This window comes from Hylobates moloch, unplaced genomic scaffold (assembly GCF_009828535.3).
Source record: "Hylobates moloch isolate HMO894 unplaced genomic scaffold, HMol_V3 SCAFFOLD_2, whole genome shotgun sequence".
In the NCBI taxonomy this organism is placed as follows: domain Eukaryota; kingdom Metazoa; phylum Chordata; class Mammalia; order Primates; family Hylobatidae; genus Hylobates; species Hylobates moloch.
In genome coordinates, this window is record NW_026652277.1 from 123,158,638 (window position 1) to 123,180,027 (window position 21,390).

General features: G+C 43.0%; 1 protein-coding gene across 1 annotated transcript in view; it reads right to left on the reverse strand.

Moving 5' to 3' along the window:
- Window positions 1-20,912, reverse strand: part of PREP (prolyl endopeptidase) — a 125,737-nt gene extending 104,825 nt beyond the window's left edge. The window contains exons 1-2 of the mRNA XM_032155906.2: window positions 20,596-20,912; window positions 15,609-15,683 (exon numbers count right to left, since the gene is read on the reverse strand). Coding sequence (XP_032011797.1) covers window positions 15,609-15,683; window positions 20,596-20,640 — 120 coding nt within the window. The 5' untranslated portion in view covers window positions 20,641-20,912. The remainder of the gene's footprint in view (window positions 1-15,608; window positions 15,684-20,595) is intronic.
- Window positions 20,913-21,390: the final 478 nt, after the last annotated feature.

A 21,390-nucleotide genomic window follows, 5' to 3' on the forward strand; every position in this document is an offset into this window, starting at 1 on the left:
TGGTGTTTACCAGAGGCGGGGCTTGGGGGCGATGTTGGTAAAAGGACCCAGAGTTTCAGTTAGACAGGAGAAATAAGTTCAAGAGATCTATTGTACAACATGGTAACTACCTGAAAATTGCTAAGAGGGATTTTAAGCATTCTCACCACACACACATAAAAAGTGTGTGAGGTAATGCGTATGTTAAATAGCTTGATTTAGCCATTTCACAATTTCTACATTGATCAAAATAACATGCTACACACCTAAATATATACAATTTTCACTTGTCAATTTAAAAAATTGACTTACGAAATACAGATATAGGCTCACTTACTGATTGCTCCACATGTGAATATATAATTCTAACTTTTCCCTTTCTAAATGGAAGTGTAAATTAAAAATACTGTTCACTTAAAAAAAACTCATCTTTTTACAATTCTTACATAAATGAATAAAAATTATGCCTAGAGTTACTCATTAAATAAACATGTATACAAAGCACTACAATGTGCACCATGGCGATTAACAAGATGAATGAAAGATAAAGATATGTGCTAGAGGAGAACAAATAAAGGGGAAGCTACTTCCAGGGCAGGGCAGGGCAGGGTGGGCTGCGGCAAGTGCCATCGGCAGGCAGGCAAGATGACCAGGAGGGATTTCCAGGTAGAGATTGGCTCAACCTCCCCTCTTCTGAAATACCAATGAAAACTAAGAGTGGTGCTATCTACATCCCACAGGCTTTGAGGAGTATCTGCTACAAATAACAGATATAGGACTTGGTTAAGCAACTATCAGGGCTTCTGGAGAAAGTGGCAAAAACCATAACCCCAGCCTAAGTGAAAGGCAGGGGCAGCACACTTGGATCCCCTCTCACTTTAGCAGAATTTGGAATTTGGAAATGACTCTCCAAGTACAGGGACAGTCCCATCAAAAAGCAGCCAAGAGGCGCTCACCCTGAGGCTATAGGACTTAGGGCCAGGAGGGCAGGACAGTCAAGGTAGGTCATGCCCAAAAGACAATTAGATGCAGCTGCTTTTCAGGAAACACGTCCAGAAACGGAAATTATAAAAGACTGGAATAATGTACTTTCCAAGGCTAATATCTATGCCAAGGAATCTCTACCATTAAAAAAAAAAAAAAAAAAGAGTGCTTGTAATTTTCCAGGACTTACTCAATGTTTACAAAAATTAGCAGCCCATCAGACAACAAAGGGGGAACCTTAAGCCCCAGAAAGAAAAGCTTGTTCAGGTCACAGTTTTGACCACAATGCCATTAACCTCACCACGTGAAGTGCTTTCTTTTCCTGGCCCACAAGCACCCCCCTACTCATTCTCAAGGTGGAGAAATATTCTAGTTCAATCAGTGAGAGCCCCAAATCTTTTGGGCTCAACTTTAACATAAAAAACCCAGAGTGGGCCCATCTCTTCTCTCTGGGACCATCTGCTCTTGGGTGAAAAGGGCTCTAGTAAGCTTCCAGCTGCACATAACCAGCAGACTAGGCGGGGCCTTCTAGAAGCCTGTCAGGCCTCTTTCCACCTCTCTGCTTGTCCCCGTGTGGGTAAATCAACTCGTTCCCTCACTGGGACTAGTTACTATCAATTAGGGAGGAAGCAGAAACCATCACTCCGACCTGATATTCAAGCCTTGTTCTCGATACTCGTCATGACCAGGGGAGCCCATTCAAAACTGAAATTTTAACCCCATTAGGCGCCATTCTTTGGTATATACTCTCCTGACCAAAAACCTGGTGAAGAGGTGATTTGCACCTCAAATCCAAACCTAACTAAATATCTGATCATGAGGACATTAAACACACTCATATCCTCCCTCTCCTGAGTAATTCTGTATCAATGAGGAAATCCAAACTGTAACAAGATTACTTAGAAAATAGGAAGAAATACGAAAAACAAGACTATCACACATTAAGTTTCATGGGATGTGGGAAACACTGTTGGAGTTGCCATCTATTTCTTTCTGGTGCTGTATGAAGTCCCACTGATAGTTGGGGAAAGGGTGTGACCACTAATGGCCAATCAGAATGTCCCTCCCCCAGACCAGGCAGGTGAGGCTGTGGCTGATCTCAGGGCTTGCTGGCATGACTCACACATCAGGGAGCCAGCCTCTTCCAGTCCTGCACTACTGAATTCAGGAGTGTACAGGAAGCAGGCTTGGGAGACTGAGTGCTCATGCTTGGTTATGCCAGGTACTGAAGGACAGTGATCACACTGTGACTGATGAGGAACATCTGGCTGGAACGGTGACAGTTATACCTTCAGAAAGTTTGAGGTTTACCCTCTTTCTCCATCAGATCGTATCATCTGCAATTGAGCATTCTCAGTGAGGATTCTGGGTACTGGTCGCTTGTACCTCCATCTGTCATAGATAATGTGACAGACACCTCTGTAGTCTAACTATGCTAACTCCCTTCCACGTTCTTTATATAAGTAAACATTATTCATTTTCATAAGCAAAGTCTTTCCATCAATTCTAACCCACAGGCAATAGTCAACAAAATAGTAGTAGTAGTAAACCCAGGTAAAACAATCAGAATCCTTTTTTAGGGACAGAGATGAGTATTTGAAGAGAGAAGTTATCTCAACTCAAGACACTTGGGGCTACAAGGACTGTGAGAAACCCAAAGAGACAAGACTCATCTTTCTCTACCACATAGGAGCAGCTGCTGGAAAAATAAAATTATCAGAGAAAAGCAGATGACCTAAGAGAAAAAGGTTCCCAAAAATACCACATGCACTCCTGGATCAGACTGTGCCTAATGGCACTTATACCCTGAACCCCAATAATGTGAGCCACTCAGCTCCTCTTTTTATGTGAGCTGGTCTGAGTTGGGTTTCAGTTACCAGTAATCAAGTGTCCTGACTAACACAGCTTCCTCGGAAGCCTCTGGTTTTCTGAATGAGATGAGACTGGATGACCATGAGCAGGCTGGAAAGAGGAGAGCTGACCAGAAGCTTGCTCCAGGGCTGGCTGGGGATGACTGAGCAAGTTCTTTACAATAAACGTGTTTTATAAGAATGAACTTTAAGCATTAAAATAAAAAATTTTAAAATAACAAGACAAAATAAGAAATCGATGAACTAGAAAATTTTAAGTATGAAACTTATAGACTTCCTAGATCTGCTTTAAAAAAAAAAAAAAAAAAAAAAAAAAAAGCACATTTAGCCAAAGCTCTGGCTAAACTAATCAAGCAAAGATGATGCTACAGATACTCAAATTTAGAAATTATAAACAAATATAACCATGGATTGGGAGAATAAAGTCATTTTAAAAGCATATTACACATAACTTCATGCTAGTAATTTTTAAATCTCAATGAAATGAATAATTTACTAAGAAATACAAAGGACTAAAATTGATCCAAAAAGAAAGCAGAACAGAACAGAGCAATGACTGTGAAACAAAATGGGGGGAAAAAGCCCAAGAATTAATTGCAATAAAAGAACTTGTCCCAGATAACTCTAAGGATGAAGTCTTTCAAATTATCAAAAACCATAATTTCCATACTATTTAAACTGCTCAATAACGAGTGCAAAGAGGAGCATTTATTAAGCACTTACTATGTGCCCGCTACTTTGCTAAATGGCTCAAAAACACTATCATTTAATTTTAACAATTATATGAGGTGGTTTTCTCCAAACTACAAGTCAGAAAAATGAGGCTAAAAAACATGACCAATTGTCGGACCGGGTGTGGTGGCTCACGTCTGTAATCCCAGCACTTTGGGAGGCCAAGGCAGGCAGATCACGAGGTCAGGAGATCGAGACCAGCCTGGCCAACATGGTGAAACCCCGCCTCTACTAAAAATACAAAAATTAGCTGGGCATGGTGGCGCATGCCTGTAATTCCAGCTACTCGGGAGGCTGAGGCAGGAGAATTGCTTGAACCAGGGAGTCAGAGATTGCAGTGAGCTGAGATCACGCCACTGCACTCCAGCCTGGTGACAGAGCAAGACTCCATCTCAAAGAAAGAGACAAAAAAACCAATATGACCAATGTCTAATAATATTGTGGAGCTAAGATTCAATCCTGCCTTTCTATCTCTAAAGTTGCTCATTTAACAACTATACACACTGCCTTCCTACGAACAGGCAGAGGTTCCAACATCTCTAAGGGTTCTCATTAGTTGCTAGAGGGAGCAGAGTAAAAAGAAAAGTCTGGAAGAAAAGAGACAAGTTAGGAAGTTACTGAACATCTAGCTCATTGGCAATGTATGGGGGACCCAGGGAGGTGCTGGCACGGACAAGAGCAAGTAGAAAGTTATGAGATTTTATGGAGGTACAACTGGAGCTCCAGAGAGTCATGTATATGATTAAATGAAGAGCTGATTCAAATGGTCAGAGGATCTGGAAGAGTCCCAGAAATTTTGTCACATGCCTTAATTTCCCCCAATGAGAAAAATTGGAACCATTAACACTAATTTACAAAGATGCTATAAACAACAGTGAGGTATCTATTAGAACTTAGCTGCTTAAGAATAGGCCCTAAAAAAAAGAAAGGTATTATAATTGTTCTTTAATCAAGTAATCTAAGTATTCCCTAGGGCAGTTTTCCCAAACTTTCTGGGTCTGAAGAATTACCTGAGGGTGAGGAGTGGGGCTCTTGGAAAATCGATTTATACTGAAATCCAATGCTCCGGACTGAAGCTTGAGCATTTGTATTTTTAACAAGTGCCCCGGTGATTTTTATGGCTAAGCACTTTCTCCCCTGAACATGGCAGAACGGGATGGTGAATTAGGCACCTAAACATGGTGGGGGAAAAAAAGAAGTTGAGGCCTGGCGCGGTGGTTCATGCCTGTAATCCCAACACTTTGGGAGGCCACGGTGGGCGGATCACTTGAGGTCAAGAGTTTGAGACCAGCTTGGCCAACACGGTGAAACCCCGTCTCTACTAAAATACAAAAATTAGCCAGGTGTGGTGGCGGATGCCTGTAGTCCCACCTACTCATGCTACTTGGGAGGCTGAGACATGAGAATTGCTTGAACTCAGCGGGTGGAGGTTGCAGTGGAGATCTGCCACTGCATTCCAGCCTGGGTGACAGAACAAGCTCCATCTCAAAAAACAAAACAAAACAAAAAAGAAGTTGGGAGAAATCAGTTATCATAGTTCTTTAGATGTTCACTTTTTTACAGCTGTTTTCCCAAAAATACCGTATCTGATGCCAGCATTTTTCACTGAAAAACTGCAGATGACTGAAACCAAAGCTGATTAACTACTTACAGAGAAAACACTAACATTAAATGTATACAAGTACTTGAAACAATTCATCAATGATTTAGGGTGTGCTTTTCTAAAATGGAGCTTTCCCTGATAGCGAACCAATGGGGCTGGAGTTTTAGACTCTGCAACAGGAGTGTCCAGTCTTTTGGCTTCCCTGGGCCACACTGGAAGAAGAATTGTCACGGGCCACACATAAAATACACTAATACTAATGATAGCTGATGTGCTAAAAAAAAAAAAAAAAAAGAAAAAGTCGCAAAAAAAAATCTCAGAATGTTTTAAGAGTCTGCGAATTTGTGTTGGGCCACATTCAAAGCCATCCTGGGCCACATGTGGCCGGTGGGCCGCAGGCTAAACAAGCTTGTGCTACAAGATGTGGCTTGGCCTCCTTTCTGCTCCAATCTCTAGCAGCTCAGAGATCAAGTGGCATGCCATCTTCAATCTCTGGTCCTCCCAAGCTGTAAGGCAAATTCCATGCTGGTATGGGCATCTGTCTTACTTATGACACCGTACCCCCCTTATTTAACCCAATACTCAGCACAGTGGGCACCTAGATAAACTAAGGAGACAGGAGGAAAGGTAAAGAAGTAGGAGGAAATGAAGCACTTATGGAGAAAAGAGAGAGAATGAAACCTGCAGGCATGTGGCATTGGGGTAGCCAGCATCCATGCTCCCTCCGTAGCGCCCTCCCTTCTAAGTGGAGCAGGTAGCTGTGCTGCCACTACAGAAGCCAAAGGGGGTCCCTCGGGCTTCTACCAAATCTCTTCTCTTACTGCTGCAATACAGCCAAGGGGCGAGCACACACCCACAGCTTGGCCAATCAAGACTCCTTCTTTTGGGATACCATCACTTGAAAAAGAGATGGCAGGCTGAATGACTGGAGATCACTGAAGCCATAGCAATGCTGGGTGAAAAATGACATTCCTGCCTGCTCAGAGCCTGGCCCTTGGTCCATTCCAAGCTGCCTTCATACCCTTGCCATAAATGCCCCATTTGCCTAACTTGCCCAGAATCAGTTTTTGCCGCTTGCATCAAAAACCCTATTACAGAAAGCAAGAGAAAGGAGATTGGGGGGTGGGGGTGGGGAGAAAAGGTAATGTAGTGATTAGGAGTAGCCCAGTACCAGCAACTACCTCATAAAATTATCCCATCCAGAGATCAGAAGGAAGGTGTTCCCTAAATACATATTTCACTTGTGAATTTTCGAGAAGTATGTTTACAAACTGTAATAAAGCTAAACATTCCCACAGAAGGTAGTAAGACTTTTAAGACCTTAGAAGTCTTAGAGACTGAGATAATACGTGGTAAAATAGTTACTAAACACATTTCCCACGTCTACTACAGCAGGGATTCATACGGCAGTAATTCTCAATCCAGGCCCATATATGGGACATGAATGAATGGGTAGAAGGCGTCTCACAGGCCAGCTTTGCCAGTGGGGTTCACAAGGTATCAATTTAAAAAGACGCTACTTTAAGGCTATTGCCTTTAAGTAACCTTCGGCCTAGTTTCATCACTACACTTGAGAACAATAAAACCACACTTACAAGTCACAGTTGCAATGAAAAAACAATGCTCAGAATGTATCTTTTCATGAAAAATCTAGAATTCAAAAGGAAAATCTGCTTAGTTTTGTGGATAAAAATAAAAAGAGATAAGAGTCTTTAAAGTCAAACATTCTGACTAAGCAATTAGGAGACTAGAGTCAGAAAGTATGTACCCTGATACATGAAAGCTGCAATGCCCAAGTAGCACCGTCTTCGTTTGACCAGAGCTTTGCTGTATATGGATTTTTAAATACATTTTCTCAGTTGGGTGTTGTTATAACTGGGAGCTAAATTAATGAATATTACTTTAACTCTTTATAGCTGAAGAAAATGAATACTAGATCAGGTAGCTTGCTATGGTCAAAGAACAAGAAAACAGAAGACCAAAGACTGCAATTTGTATCTTCTGACTTCTGGTACCATCCAGCAAATACTCCATTCCTCCGCACTGCCTTGCAATGGAAGCAACATCGGAAATGCCTGCCAACTCACAGAATGAAGGAACTATCCACACAGATATCCCCAGTTTGTTATAAAGTTTTCAAAGAACAGTGTACACCAAAACAGGCCTTTTATGCCTGTAATTTCTGGGGATCAACAGCTCCATCAGTAAGCTTTAACTGCTGGCTTTTGGCTTAGAGACATTTAACTAACCCCTCATGTACTGGAATTTCTTGGGAGCAAGTTTCCACCCCAATGGCTCTCCTTTAGCCTGAAAAGGTAGTGGCCAGATGGGGAAAGGCAATCAGACAGATCAGTCCCTGCTCGCCTAGCTCAGCATCAGTTCTTCCAGAGGCTGCCTCTGGATCCGGGCTAGGGAAAGCACATGATCCAGGCAGACCTAGGCCAGACTGACACCAAAATTGACACCAGAAAGAACAGAAACTCCTCATGCTACACACTTTTAAGGTTAACCCCAGAGACCAAAAACAAAAGCGAGCAAGCAAAGAAACAAACAAAAAGACTTCAGGACAGACAATGAAGGGCATCCGGGAAAGCAGACATTTTCCTACACAAACTTTGTTCTCTGCTGATCTCTGTGACACTAAAATACCTACATAGAAATCCTAGGATTTAAATATCCTAGAGATGATCAGAAGTCCTTTAAGGTTTAAATCTTTCTTGCCAAGGAAAGAAACAGTACTGAGACAGGCAGAGAAGCTGGTGACATTTCCAGGATTCTTATCCTGCAATCCTGAAGGATTTCTGTTCTAATTGCCATAGTCCCTTAATCAGCAGGTGTAACGGGGTCACTTCCAGCTAGTCAGTGAGAGAATGGAAAGCGGGAACTCACATGTCCCAGAAAAGAAATCTACATTTATATTCCTTTCATCCTCTCTGAAACAAACTGTTATTTTATCTTATTTTTCAGAAGGAACGAATATAAATAAAAATACCTTTTTCCTATCCTGTTAGAGTTCTCTTCTCAAGGTCTGTGAAGGAAATGGAGTTGTTGTTACTCTCATTTTGCCCAGGGCGGCACTCAGGGAGAATAAAAAGTTATTAGATAAATGCCACTGATATTCTACATTTAGCTAACTCCCATGCCCAAGCTCCAGGGCAGTTCTGTGAAAGCCAGACCTGACGATCAGTTAGTTAAGGCAGCTACCCCTTGAAAGGTGTAAATTTTTCTTTTCTTTGTGTATTTCTTCTTCAGCAACTCAGTAACAACTTCTAGAACATTCAGCTAAAAGGGTGAAGACACAGTAAGATGTGGTAAGATGGGGAGACTGAGATTACAAGAATATTGCTTCTACCTGGATCCCTGGGTTGCAAAACCAAGTCAGAAAAGTAAAGAGAAGAAAGTATCACTATCAGGAAGGGGAGCAAATTATGCAATATAGACTACCTGGTACCACATGGGTAAAGAGGCCAGGAAGAATAAATGCTAATTTAGCATTCCCCCAGCGATCGGAGAGATGCTGCCTCCATGATGAAAGCAATGTAAAAAAGCAGGGCTGATGGAAGAGCATTCTCCTTGCCTGCATATCCCAACTCTACAATTCGCCCTGGACATGAGGTCCATCTCCCTAGTGAGGAATATACGCTGATTTATCTAAGTTTCTGGTTTTACACACACACACTTTTTTTTTAATTAAAAGACAAAGGCCGAGTGCGGCGGCTCACACCTGTAATCCCAGAACTTTGGGAGGCTGAGGCAGGCGGATCACTTGAGGTCAGGAGTTCAAGACCAGCCTGACAAATATGGCAAAACCCCATCTCTACCAAAAATACAAAAAATTAGCTGGGCGTCGTGGTGGGCACCTGTAATTCCAGCTACTCAGGAGGCTGAGGCATGAGAATCGCTTGAACCCAGGAAGCAGCAGTTGCAGTGAGCTGAGATCGTGCCACTGCAATCCAGCCTGGGTGATGGAATGAGACTGACTCAAAAATAAACAAATAAATAAATAAAATAAAGAGACAGGGTTTCATTATGTCATCTCAGCTGGTCTCAAACTCCTGGGCTCAAGTAATCCTCCCATCTTGGCCTCCCAAAGTGCTGAGATTATAGGTGAGCCACTGTGCCTAGCCTGATTTCTGGAAGTCTCTGGATTTGGCCACTGGGCCACCACTGATCTTGAAGAAAATAGTTTATGCTAATGGGAGATATTACTGGGAGTAGTACAAAGAAAAGGGTGGTTTCAACTATGTCAACAGGCATGCAGAAAGTGGCTTGTGGACAGGCAGGGAAAGAGAGGGAGAGAGCCCATGATAAAGTAAGATTTGAACAGGGCACACGCCCTAAGGGACCGGGAGACCGACTGAGAGGAAGAAGGCAGCTCAGAAGAGCTAAGGCAAAGTGTGGGGTTTGGGGTTTGCTTGTTTGTTTGCCAGGGGAAATAAGTACACATACCAGAGGGAAATTTAGAAAGGTAAAGTTTAGGAAGTCAACTACATGTTACTTACAGACTGAAGGCTCAAGTTACCAAACAACAGGGTATGGCAAGACTGCGTCAAACTTCCTTCTCCAAGCTACAAAGGACAAGCTGGAAATGTGTGCGGAATGGGAAACATGGGCTGATTATTGGGACCTACTTATCTAGTCTTCAAATCTTTTTTTTTTTTTTTTTTTTTTTGAGACGGAGTCTGGCTCTGTCACCCAGGGGCTGGAGTGCAGTAGCGTGATCTCGGCTCACTGCAAGCTCTGCCTCCCAGGTTCACGCCATTCTCCTGCCTCAGCCTCCCGAGTAGCCGGGACCACAGGCACCCACCAGCACGCCGGGCTAATTTTATGTATTTTTAGTAGAGACAGGTTTCACCGTATTAGCCAGGATGGTCTCGATCTCCTGACCTCGTGATCCGCCCACCTCGGCCTCCCAAAGTGCTGGGATTACAGGCGTGAGCCCCCGCGCCCGGCCTCAAATCATTTTTAGGGACTGAAAACCTCCTTCTCTGGCTAACGCTACCATGGTTACCCTGATAACCCATTTATACCAGTGAAATTACACTGTGGTAAGTGCACTTAAACAGCATATTATACTTAGTAGGAATCTGAGGGATTTCTAACTCAAAGCTTTTCGTTTAGTTTGTATTTCCATCTAGTTCTCCCAGACCAGTTTTTACAAATGTAGTTTTTGTTTGTTTGTTTTTTTGAGACAGAGTCTCGTTCTGTCACCTAGGCTGGAGTACAGTGACATGATCTTGGCTCGCTGCAACCTCTGCCTCCTGGGTTCAAGTGATTCTCCTGCCTCAGCCACCCAAGTAGCTGGAATTACAGGCATGTGCCACCATGCATGGCTAATTTTTGTATTTTTAGTAGAGATGGGGTTTTGTCATGTTGGCCAGGCTGGTCTCGAACTCCTGACCTCAGGTGATCCACCCTCCTCGGCCTCCCAAAGTGCTAGGATTACAGGCGTGAACCACCGCAGCCGGCCCCATGCTGACCTGTTCAGACAGCATACTTCAGGTGTCAGAGGGGACAACTTAGGCCTTTCCTGTGCATCTTCCATGCATACCTCTCATTCGTCTCTAAGCAGGCTTGTTAATGATGCCAGTGAGTCTATCATCTTGGATCTGATGAGTTAAATTTTGGTCCCAGACTGAAAAGGTATGGTGTGTTTTTCACAAGAGCAGAAAAGCAGCATGAACATTTTCTATTCACGTTATTAGCATATACACAAAAGTGTATTAGCCATACCTTGCTGTAAAGAGGAGAATCTTTACAGAGCCTCTAAAACAAATAAAAAGCTGCTTATTACATTTCCAATAAAAACCAGTCAAGAAGTGAGAAACATCTGTAGCTCTTTTACAAGATCTGAAATGCTATCAGTAGGTCTTGGATTTAATCTAGTATTTAATTTAGGTTGGCCAATTCTGACAGTGCCTGGCGTTTAAGGCTATATCCTTTATAAAACAAAACCAGAGCAGACTTGTAACAGAAAATTCTCAAAAACAGGGGCGGGGCAGGGGGTAGAGGGAGAGTTGAATCTGGATGAATCTTTTCTAGCTGTCAAGGCCCATATTGCTATTTTATAGCAAATCCTTCAGACTGTACAAGATAACACGCAGTTCAGTTGATTCTCTGAAGCAAATCTAACGCTGATATGAAAAATGTTAACAGAGATATTTTTTAAAGAAACAGAGGAGCAGCGCTGCCCAGTAGATACATTATGCAAGCTACATATACAATGTAAAAATTTCTAGTAGCCACATTAAGGAAAAAAAATTAATTTCAATAATATATTTAATCCACTACACACAAATCATTTCAACCCTGTTTTTGAGAATTTTCCATTACAAGTCTTCTCTGATTTTGTTTTATAAAGGATATAGCCTTAAACGCTAGGCAGTGGCAGGATTGGCCAACCTGTATTAAATACTAGATTAAATTGAAACTCTATTTCAAATCTTATAAGAGAGCTACAGATGTTTCTAATGTCCTGACTGGTTTTATGTAATCCATATAAAATATTAAGGTATTTTACATTTCTTTTTCAAACTAAGTGTTTGAAATCCAGCATGTATTTTATGCTTACAACACATAATCAATTCAGACTAGCCACACTTCATGTCCTCAGGAGCTACAAGTGGCTAGTGGTTATTATACTGGATAACAAGATATTGAACAACTTTTCTTGTAAATATAGTTGTAAGGAACATAAAAACAGATTTAAAAAATGGCATTTTATCACAGGAATTCAAGGACATTTTAATATTAATATATTAGTAAAGCTATATAATTATCCTGAATGGTATTAAAAAGAAATCGAAATCCAAAACTAAAAGTAGGAATAACAATGCTTAAACAAGATGACCAATATCATTCAAAATAACAATTTAAACACTAGGCTAGAAAGTTCTTTGTCACTACTATTCTTACATGTTTTGCAGCGCTTTGACCAATTCAGTAAGATCTGAACCAAAATTTGGTAGAGGAGAAAATAATAATTGATTGTAGATTACATGATTATGTATCTAGAAAACCTAAGGGAAATAGCTGAAAACTTATTCGAATCAGTGAGTTCAAAAAAATTACTAGGTACAAAATATATAAAATTACCAAAGTTTGGTAGAAGAGAAAATAGAATTATCACTAAATTTGATTATATGTCATATGATTATGTATCTAAAAATCTAAGGGAAATAACTGAAAATTTGGTGAGTTCAGTAAGGGAACTAGGTACAAAATAAATATAAAATCGGTAGCAGTAGCTAGTTTAGCCAGGCGTGGTGGTGTGTGCCTGTAGTCCCAGCTACTTGGGAGGCTAAGGCAGGAAGATGGCTGGAGCCCAGAAGATGGCTGCACTCCAGCCTGGATGACAGCGAGACCCTGTCTCTAACAAAAGAGTCAGTAACACTTGTATATGCCGTCAGTAATGAAAAAGGAACCCATTTGATAGCAACGACAAAAAGCAAATACCTGAGAATGGAGAAGAGACTTCAAGGCTACTGCAGTAAGTAATCATGTCATTGTCAGAAATGTGGAGATCTAGAAAAGTGCTTGTTTGGGACATTATTTGTAATAGTGAACAGCTGAAAACAATCATTTCCAACAGAAGTCATTAGGCATAATATAGTGCATCTGCCTGATGAAATAGTATGACTATTAAAATTCTGGGCTGTAAAGATTGCTTTCTAACATGAAAAACTGTCATGGTAGAATATGAAGTCAGAGAAAGATGTAAGATCACAGTACTCTGAATTATTACAATTTAAAATATATATATTTTAAAAAAGAACAGGTCAGCATGGGAGTGGGTGCTGGCCCAGGGTTCACACATGAGGGCCTACAAAGGCACATGGCAAGCACAGACATGAATACATTCCTTTAGCTTGCATCTGCAAAGTATTACACCCAGTCTTTTTACTTTTACTTATTTTTTAATGTGCAATTGATAACCACCTAGTCTACCTGGGTTACCCCTGACTACACTTACTAGCTGAGTAACCATGGACTACATACTTAATCACTCAGCACCTCAATTTCTTCATCTGTAAAATGAGGGAAATAAAAAGATATATTTCAGAATTTGAGAATTAAATGAAACAGGGTATGCAGAACTCCTGGTAAAGTGCCTGGCACATAGTAAGCATCCAAGAAATGTATACCACAAAAACAGTGCATACTCCAATGTCTTAGTTTCTATCAAGTGCTGACTGTAAGATCATTAATTAGCAGTTTCATCCACTAATTGGAAGCTTGATATCCACTAATAAGTGGTTTGTCATCCACGAACCTGTCATTATCAACTAAAGAACAGCAAAGTATACATCCACTAACAGATAAAACCTGGGTCATTTTGACAGTGCTAAATCACCCAATCACCATCAAAGGCTGTAGAAATCCGGGTTATAGCCAATACTTCAGGTGAAGAAATCATCAGGTCCTTAGGGACAGTTTTCCAAGAGATGCACAGGAACTTCATCCTTTCCCTGGTGCTTTCTAGCCAGTACAGGTTATGCAGGTGCGTGTGACTCTCCGCTCCCAGATCCAATCCCTCTGTCTCAGTCAGCCCAGTGTTGAACAATCAAGGTAATCTACGGCAGGGATGAAGTGGGGAAGTAACCCCACACCTGTTCTCTGTCCCCTCGGACTTACCTGCAGAGCTACAGCCTTCACCGTTCCTAAAGATACTCAGGTGTTTCTCACTTTGGAATTTCTGCCTATCCACTACTATAACCCAGTGCTTCTGAAAAGAAAAATTAAACCCCAAATATCAACCATTCTCATCCATGAGATCTTTATCTTTCTTGAAGGGAGTTAGAGAAAGAATGTAGGATTGCAGATAAAAGTAAAAACCATTAGGAAATCTCAAAATAGCAGCGTGCTTACTTTAGGCACAAAGGATAAAAAGTCGTAAGAGCTTTGCAGTGGGCAAAGAAGAGACGCTACTCACAAAGAACAGGTGAGGATGGCAGAAAGCAGGTGAGCCAGTGCTTGAGACTAAAGGAAGAAGAAAGAGATGATCATGTGGTTTACTCCCCTGCCTCTACTTTCTCCTCTTTTCTCCATATACCATCATGCTCCGGCTAAGCTCTTCACTCCATCCCTTTCCTTGTCCCAGTGGGAAGACGGGCAATTCTCCATCAGGAAGGGATGCTTTCCTGGCAAATCTGAATTCAGGTCTCCAGAGAAGACCGGTATATACGGTGGCGAGGGACCGCAAGAAATAGGCGGAGTTAAGACACAGGCGTTTGAAGACTGGCCTGAAAAACTACCTAGAGTGCCATTTAACTTTTTTTTTTTTTTAATGGGAAACGTACCTTGCAACTCTAAAGAAGCTCGAATAAATTTCTGGATGGTGAACATATTAGAAACTGTAAATATGTACTAAGTATTATGTACTATGATTATAAATAAAAGAATCAAAGAACTTAAGACGAACCTGAGAAACACTATTCCCCCAACCAAGCAAACTTAATTAACTACAGAAAGTATTACATAAATGGGCTGGGCACGATGGTGCACACCTGTAATCCCAACACTTTGGGAGGCCGAGGCGGGAGAATCACTTGAGGCCAGGAGTTCAAGACCAGCCTGGCCAACATGGTGAACCCCCATCTCTACTAAAAATATAAAAATTAGCCGGGTGTGGTGGCACATGTCTGTAATCCCAGCTACTTGGGAGGCTGAGGTACAAGAATTGCTTTAACCCAGGAGGCAGAGGTTGCAGTAAGCCAAGATCACACCAGTGCCCTACAGCTTGGGTGACAGAGTAAGACACTGCAAAAAAAAAAAAAAAAAAAAAAAAAGGTACACATAAGTGACAAGTCCCAGGCACTCCAAAAGGGGAAAAGTATCTGTGGGACATAGGACTTAGGGCCACCTTCATTACTGAATGGACTTCAGCAGGATCCTTGAAATACTGTTTCTCCAAAAGAATATGAAAGCTTTATGTTTTTAGGGCAGAAAATGCTCCCCTCTGCCCCTTCACTACTTAGCTTTTGTTTCACTGTTGTTGTGTTGACATCAATAAGCAATTTAAGGGCAGTGTTCAGTTTTCAAGACCTCATACTCATTTCATATACAAGATTTCCTTTTCTTTGGAAAAAAATATTTAGGCAACTTTTTCCTTTAACATCATTTCTATCTAGGTTTTCATTTTTTCTTTTGGCAAAAATCAGTTTTCTTTCTGATATTTTCATTTAAAATAGCTCATCAGTGTCACTATGAACCATAAACATTATCTGAAACACTTACGTGATCTTCTCTGGGACTAAGCCATGCTTTTGTCTTTTTCCCATGAATCATTTGACAAAAAGTAGTGGTAACAACAGGTATACTCACCATCCCATGGCAGAAAACACAGGAGAACACCGGAAAGGAAAAGCTATAGTTACTGACATTTAGAGTTTGGCGCTAGCTACTAAGGCTGCCTTATCTTTAATTAGAAACCAAATTACCTTTGTCTGTTCACTGTCAGGGTCTTCAAGCCAGGCGTAAGGGTCACAAATTTTATGGCCATGATAATCCTGTACCTGTAAAAGACAAAATGAGGTATTAGATAATTACTCTCTAACCCCAATTAAAACTGGTATTTTTTTTTAATGTAATGGAGAAATAGGAAAGGGATGGACAAAAATACTAATTGGCTCACTGGCAATGTGTCTGCCCAAATTACCACATGAACCAAAGTTGGCAGGTTCTCAAAGGTGTCAAGCCACCCTTCATGAAAAGAATGTTTTAGCTAGAGAGGAAAGAAAGATGAAAGGTCAGAACAGGAAACCGCTCTGTCCCTACAACACAAAACAAAGACCTGCCACTGTGCTAAAGAAAGTTGAAAACGTGCTGTCAGCAGCCAAGCACAGAATGACACAATACAGTGGACAATACAGTGGGCATACAAGAAGGACACGTCAGGGAGGGAGCTAACACATACGTGCTCATTCTCCTGTTCCGCTGAGCTTCCCAACGATTAGAAAATCTCCCTGCAATATAGCCCAGGTTTGCTCTTATGTCTAAACTGCCAAAAAGCAAGTGACTAATATGTAGTATAATGATTCTAATTGACATAAGTTTAAAAAGCTGACTTAAATGCAATGGCAAAACATTTTAAAACTAATGCCTTTCTTCCTTTTTACTTATTGTTATGAAATGCTTTTTTCCACTGTTTACAAAAAGAAGGTGCAAAAGCATCACCCATTCAGGTTACCATGATATGGGAAGAAATAAAACTGCTTAGTGTAAGTAGAATCTGGCTGAAGGAAGCTTTCTGGAGCTTCTAAGGCTTAGCCTTAAAAGCCACTTGAAGGCGTTTGAAGGAGCAAGTAGAAGCAGTTTTCACCACTCCTCAAGTGATTATGCCAAAAGAAATTATCCAGCAGTAAAAATCACTACAAAATCTCTCCACCTGATACCATCAAGATTAACCCCATTAGGGCAGGGTGCGGTGGCTCACACCCATAATCCCAGCACTTTGGGAGGCTGAGGTGGCGGATCACTTGAGATCAGGAGTTCAGGACCAGCCTGGCCAACACAGTGAAATCCTGTCTCTACTCAAAATTTAAAAATTAGCCGGGCATGGTGGCAGGTGCCTGTAATCCCAGCTACTCGGGAGGCTGAGGAAGGAGAATCTCTTGAACCCAGAAGGCAGAGGTTGCAGTGAGCTGAGACCACGCCATTGCACTCCAGCCCGGGCAACAGAGCAACACTTCATCTCAAAAAAAAAAAAAAAAAATGATTAACCCCATTAATGAAACCACACTGACAACGTCTTGCCAATCAAGTCTCTGAACTACTCCAACATTCTGGTTAAGGCTTCTTGTATAAGGCTGTTGGGAAGACTACCTCTATCTCAGATGAATTTTTAATCTGTCTCCTTGCTTTGTTCTATAATGCCAGAAGGTAAGGGCTATTCCCTAAAGAAAGCCTAGTGCTGCTCTAGTTCCAGTGTGGCTCTGGCTAGGTGAGAACAATCTCCCTGGCTCTTACAACACTGGGCTCTCCACATCTGTCCTCGTCTGATGCCAGGTGAAAGAACTCCTGGGGAGATGCACAACTGGATAAATGGGCAGGTAAGCCAGAACACTCTGTACATATTTTCATTAAACTGACTGAGCAAGGGACATAAAAACAAGAGCAAGGAACATAAAACCTGACTAAAGCCTCTCCTAATGGGTCTTCATAAAGTTACCAATTTTCAATCCTGACCTCTCTAAATTTTAGCAGATTGTCACCACCGAACAAAAGCTTTTTATCTTTTCTTCTCATCTGTAAGTCTTTTACATTTTACGCACCTTGAAGTGGTTATAAAATAGGCTTAAAATAACAATCTTCTTTTCCTAGCATTAAGAAATCAGAAAATTTTGAATTGTAAAGCATCTTTCAATCATACACTTCTAGGAGCAACAGCAGGGACAAGGTTGGGTAACATGCCCAGAACCATACCAAGTTCAGAACCAGACCTGAGACTAAAGCAGTCAGCCCACCCTTTCCCCCAAACACTCATCAGAGGGGGCAGAATAGACGCTTAAAAAATGTTCCTGGATTATGTTACTAAATTCAGGCATATCCAGAAATTTACACCAAGCAGCCCTATCTGCCCAGACCGGGCACCATCATCTACAGCAGATGGAAGTTATTGATCAGATATTTTTAACTAGGACAAGAAACTGATTCTCTCTAGGACAATTCCACAGTTAATCCCAGGAGCCACAACTCCCCACCTCCAATTTTTTCTAAGACCATATCCTACAAATGAGGTGGGTGTGTCTTATAGCCACGTCCCTTGAATCAAATTCTTCCACCTGATTTAAGTTTGCTAATCATTCTTGATCTCCCCAAGAGGCTTTAAAAATAGAGCCCTGATAAGGTACTGTACTACTTAATCCTGTTCGATATTTTACTTGTACTGTTCAACAACTCACCCACTGCCTTCAGGATAAAGTGTAGACTCGTACACACAGCAGGCAGGACCCATCAAACCTGCCCTGCTCATCTTTCCAGCCCCATGCAAATTTATCCATCGACTGATGGTCTGGTCAGAATCGCCTTTTTGCCACCCTACAAACAAATGCAATTCCACAACCATCCAGGCCTGCATAGCTATGGCTTTATTTTAGTCACAGGATCAGGAATGTCCTTTGTCCTTTACCCAACTGGTCAACTTCCAGACTCAATTCACATAATACCTCCTCCTCCTGATGGAAATTAGTCCCATCCTCTTCTGTGTTCTCCTCTCACTGTAAATCCTCGTCTATCAGAGTGTGAGTCCCTTGTGGCAGGCCTGAATTTCCTGATAGCAACTCTCTTAAGCAATGGTCAATGGTATTGCACAAGAAGTGTCATGGCTTCCAAATTTCTGCCCAAAAAGGCAGAACTCCACCAAAACGGTTTCAGTGCTCCGACGCTTTTGGCAGGAGAGTACTGAGCATGTGGCTGAAGGTGCTCAAGTGAAAGAGACAGAGAGCTACCGCAATCCCCAGCTGATGCTGGGGAGAAACAAACCCATCCTAGAAATCAAAGGCTACCATTTAAGCAAATACCTAAGTCAAGCCTAGGGCTTAGTAACGAAAAACTTGATGCAAAAAAAAAAAAAAAAAAAAAAAAAAGGATACTCCACCGTAAGCTATCAAGGAGCCACAGAACAGAATCTAGACTAGGCCAGAGCTACATTCCCTTGGCCACGAGGCTTAGAGTTATCATGAGTTGCTTAATGAGAAGGAACTGGAGTGTATTAAAATCCACAGTATACCCTTCCGAGTTGTTTATAATCTTTTAGATGTCTTCATAAAATCCCCACTTAAACCTTTCATGAACTATCAAACATAGATAAATAAACTGTAGGATTTAGGCACCCATAGTGGTGCAAAACTAACAAAGTAAGTCTAAAAACAAACTTAAAACTGCACTTATCAAACCACAGAATGGGTAATTCTTTATATTCTGATCCTCAAGAACCAGAACCAAAATAGTCACATGTCTTCCCATTACTAGTCTGGAACACTGCAGAGCTAGACTGTCACGTGAATGAATGAATGACAACACTCCTGCTGCCCTATGGTCAGTCCAAATATTTCTCATATGAGAAAAAAGGCCCATAACAGGTAAAAGCGCTGCTAAAAGTCACCTAACTAGTGAATGACAGAACCAGAACTAGCGCTCTGGTTTTTTCATTTAGTCCAGCCTCTTTCTCCATCCAGCAGGATCACTTTACTCCCATATTCAAAGGAAACAATCCTTTAAACCACAGGAATAGAGATTCTTGAGCTGTTAGGGTAAATTTAATAAGTAAGCAGCTGAGCAGACTGAGAAAACATGGTTACCAGATGGCCACTGGTCAAAGAAACCACGAATGAATGCATCAGTGTCACTTGGAAGTCTTAATTTAAAACAATATACCCTTTAATGCGTCAGCACCCTTTACCCCAATGTAACACGTGCTTTAAAGTAAACACTTTCTGGCATAAATTGGGAAAGTAAACAGAAAAACATTAAAACTGTATCACACAAATACATACTTACTCTGATTATATTTTAAGTAATCTGAGAAATGTAGCTATTAGTAAGAGAATCATGGCCACAACATGTGGATGCAATCCAGTTCCTAAGTCGTCAAATTCACGTTTACACAAAAAAGGGGTCTGCCCACAATTCCGCCTACTGGATCTCAACAGTTACCTTGAGTTCATCTGCAGCTTAGGCAAATGGTGGTCAACTCCGCCACTAGACAAAACTTACTCATTCTGAAAAAGGTCAACCCCTCTCCCTTCTAAGACCTCCTCTCACCCTCTCTCAACTCCTTTTCTTGTTTAAGAAAACATGGATCAGCATGGCCACACTATGGGGTCACTGCTCTGCCTTCCCCATTTCTGTCCGGTTCTCTGGCATCCCCAGGGCCCAGTGCGCCTCATCCGACCTGGGACAGGGTAGGCGCTCAATACACCTTTTAAAATCGAATATGCTTCAACTCTAAGGACTTCAAAGTGTAAGTTTTAAAAGTTTGTTTTCGTTTTTAAATGTGACATCACACACACACACACACACACACACACACACACACACACACCAGCGGACACTTTCTCCTACCACCATATTGAAGCTAGAGGCTTCGCCAGTCAAAAAAGCAGTGACACCGTCTGTCTTCCCACTCCCTGAAGACACCCATACCTACCCGGGCGTCTGCCCTTGACCCCATTGATTCTGGGAAGCGGCCGGGCGGCGCTGCCCACAGGCTCCGCCGCCAGCACTAGCAGAGTGACCGCCCGCGGGACCCCAGCGCTGTAGACGGGGCCCCGCGCCCCCGGCCCAATTCTCCCAAACAAAGGCCGAGGGGGAGGGGAGGGACGCAGGGGGCGAGGGCGTACAGGGAGAGGAGCTGCGGGTGCCACCGGTCAGGCAGGCTGGGCACCTGCGCCCGGGAGCCCTGTGGGCGGGGGCAGGGGTACTTACGGCGGTCTCGTCGCGGTACACGTCGGGGTACTGAAGGGACAGCATGACCGGGGACAGGCAGGGGGCAGCGTGGAGGGGCGCGGGCTCCGGGAGCGGACCTGAGCGAGCCGGGCTGGCCGCGAGGCGCGGCTGGGGCGCAGGCAGTTGCAGGGCGGACGGCGGCAGCCGGCGGCCGGCTCACAGCCAGAGGTAGCACAAACGGACCGGCGGCGCGGCGGCGACGACGTGCAGAAAGCAGGAAGCTGCTGTCTGCGTGGACGGGAGCCCCTCCCCGGCGGGCGGGCCCAGCGGCGGCAGCAAGAGGGAGCGGGCGGCACCGAGCGTGCGCCAACCCCGGCGCACAGCTCCCTCTGCAGGAGCGCCGGTCGCGCCCGCACCGCCCAGGCGCACGGAGGAGCACGCCGGCTACGCGCTCGCCCACGCCCGGCCGCCCGCCTGGCCTCTGCGTCGGGGACACGTCCTTCCACCGAGGCCGGAGCCCCGCGCCTTCCCCAGCGCCCTGCCTCGGTTTGGCCACGCTCGCAGCACTGCCCGTAGGAGAGTGAAGCCCCAGGGTTTTCTTGCTGATGGAGTCCCCCACCTTCCCCAGCCTTCCTGTTCCCAGGCTGGTTACGGTGGCGAATGGAGACCTTGCCTCTCCCCAGCCTTGGAAGCAGAGGGCTGGAGGTGGCCTTATGTCCACTCCCTGCGACTCTGGACTTGAAGGGAAGAAGTAATCGATCATGATGACCGTGAAAGAAACACGTCTCCCTTCATCCCAGGACCCCTGGTGGACACTGGGTGGTTTGGCATCCG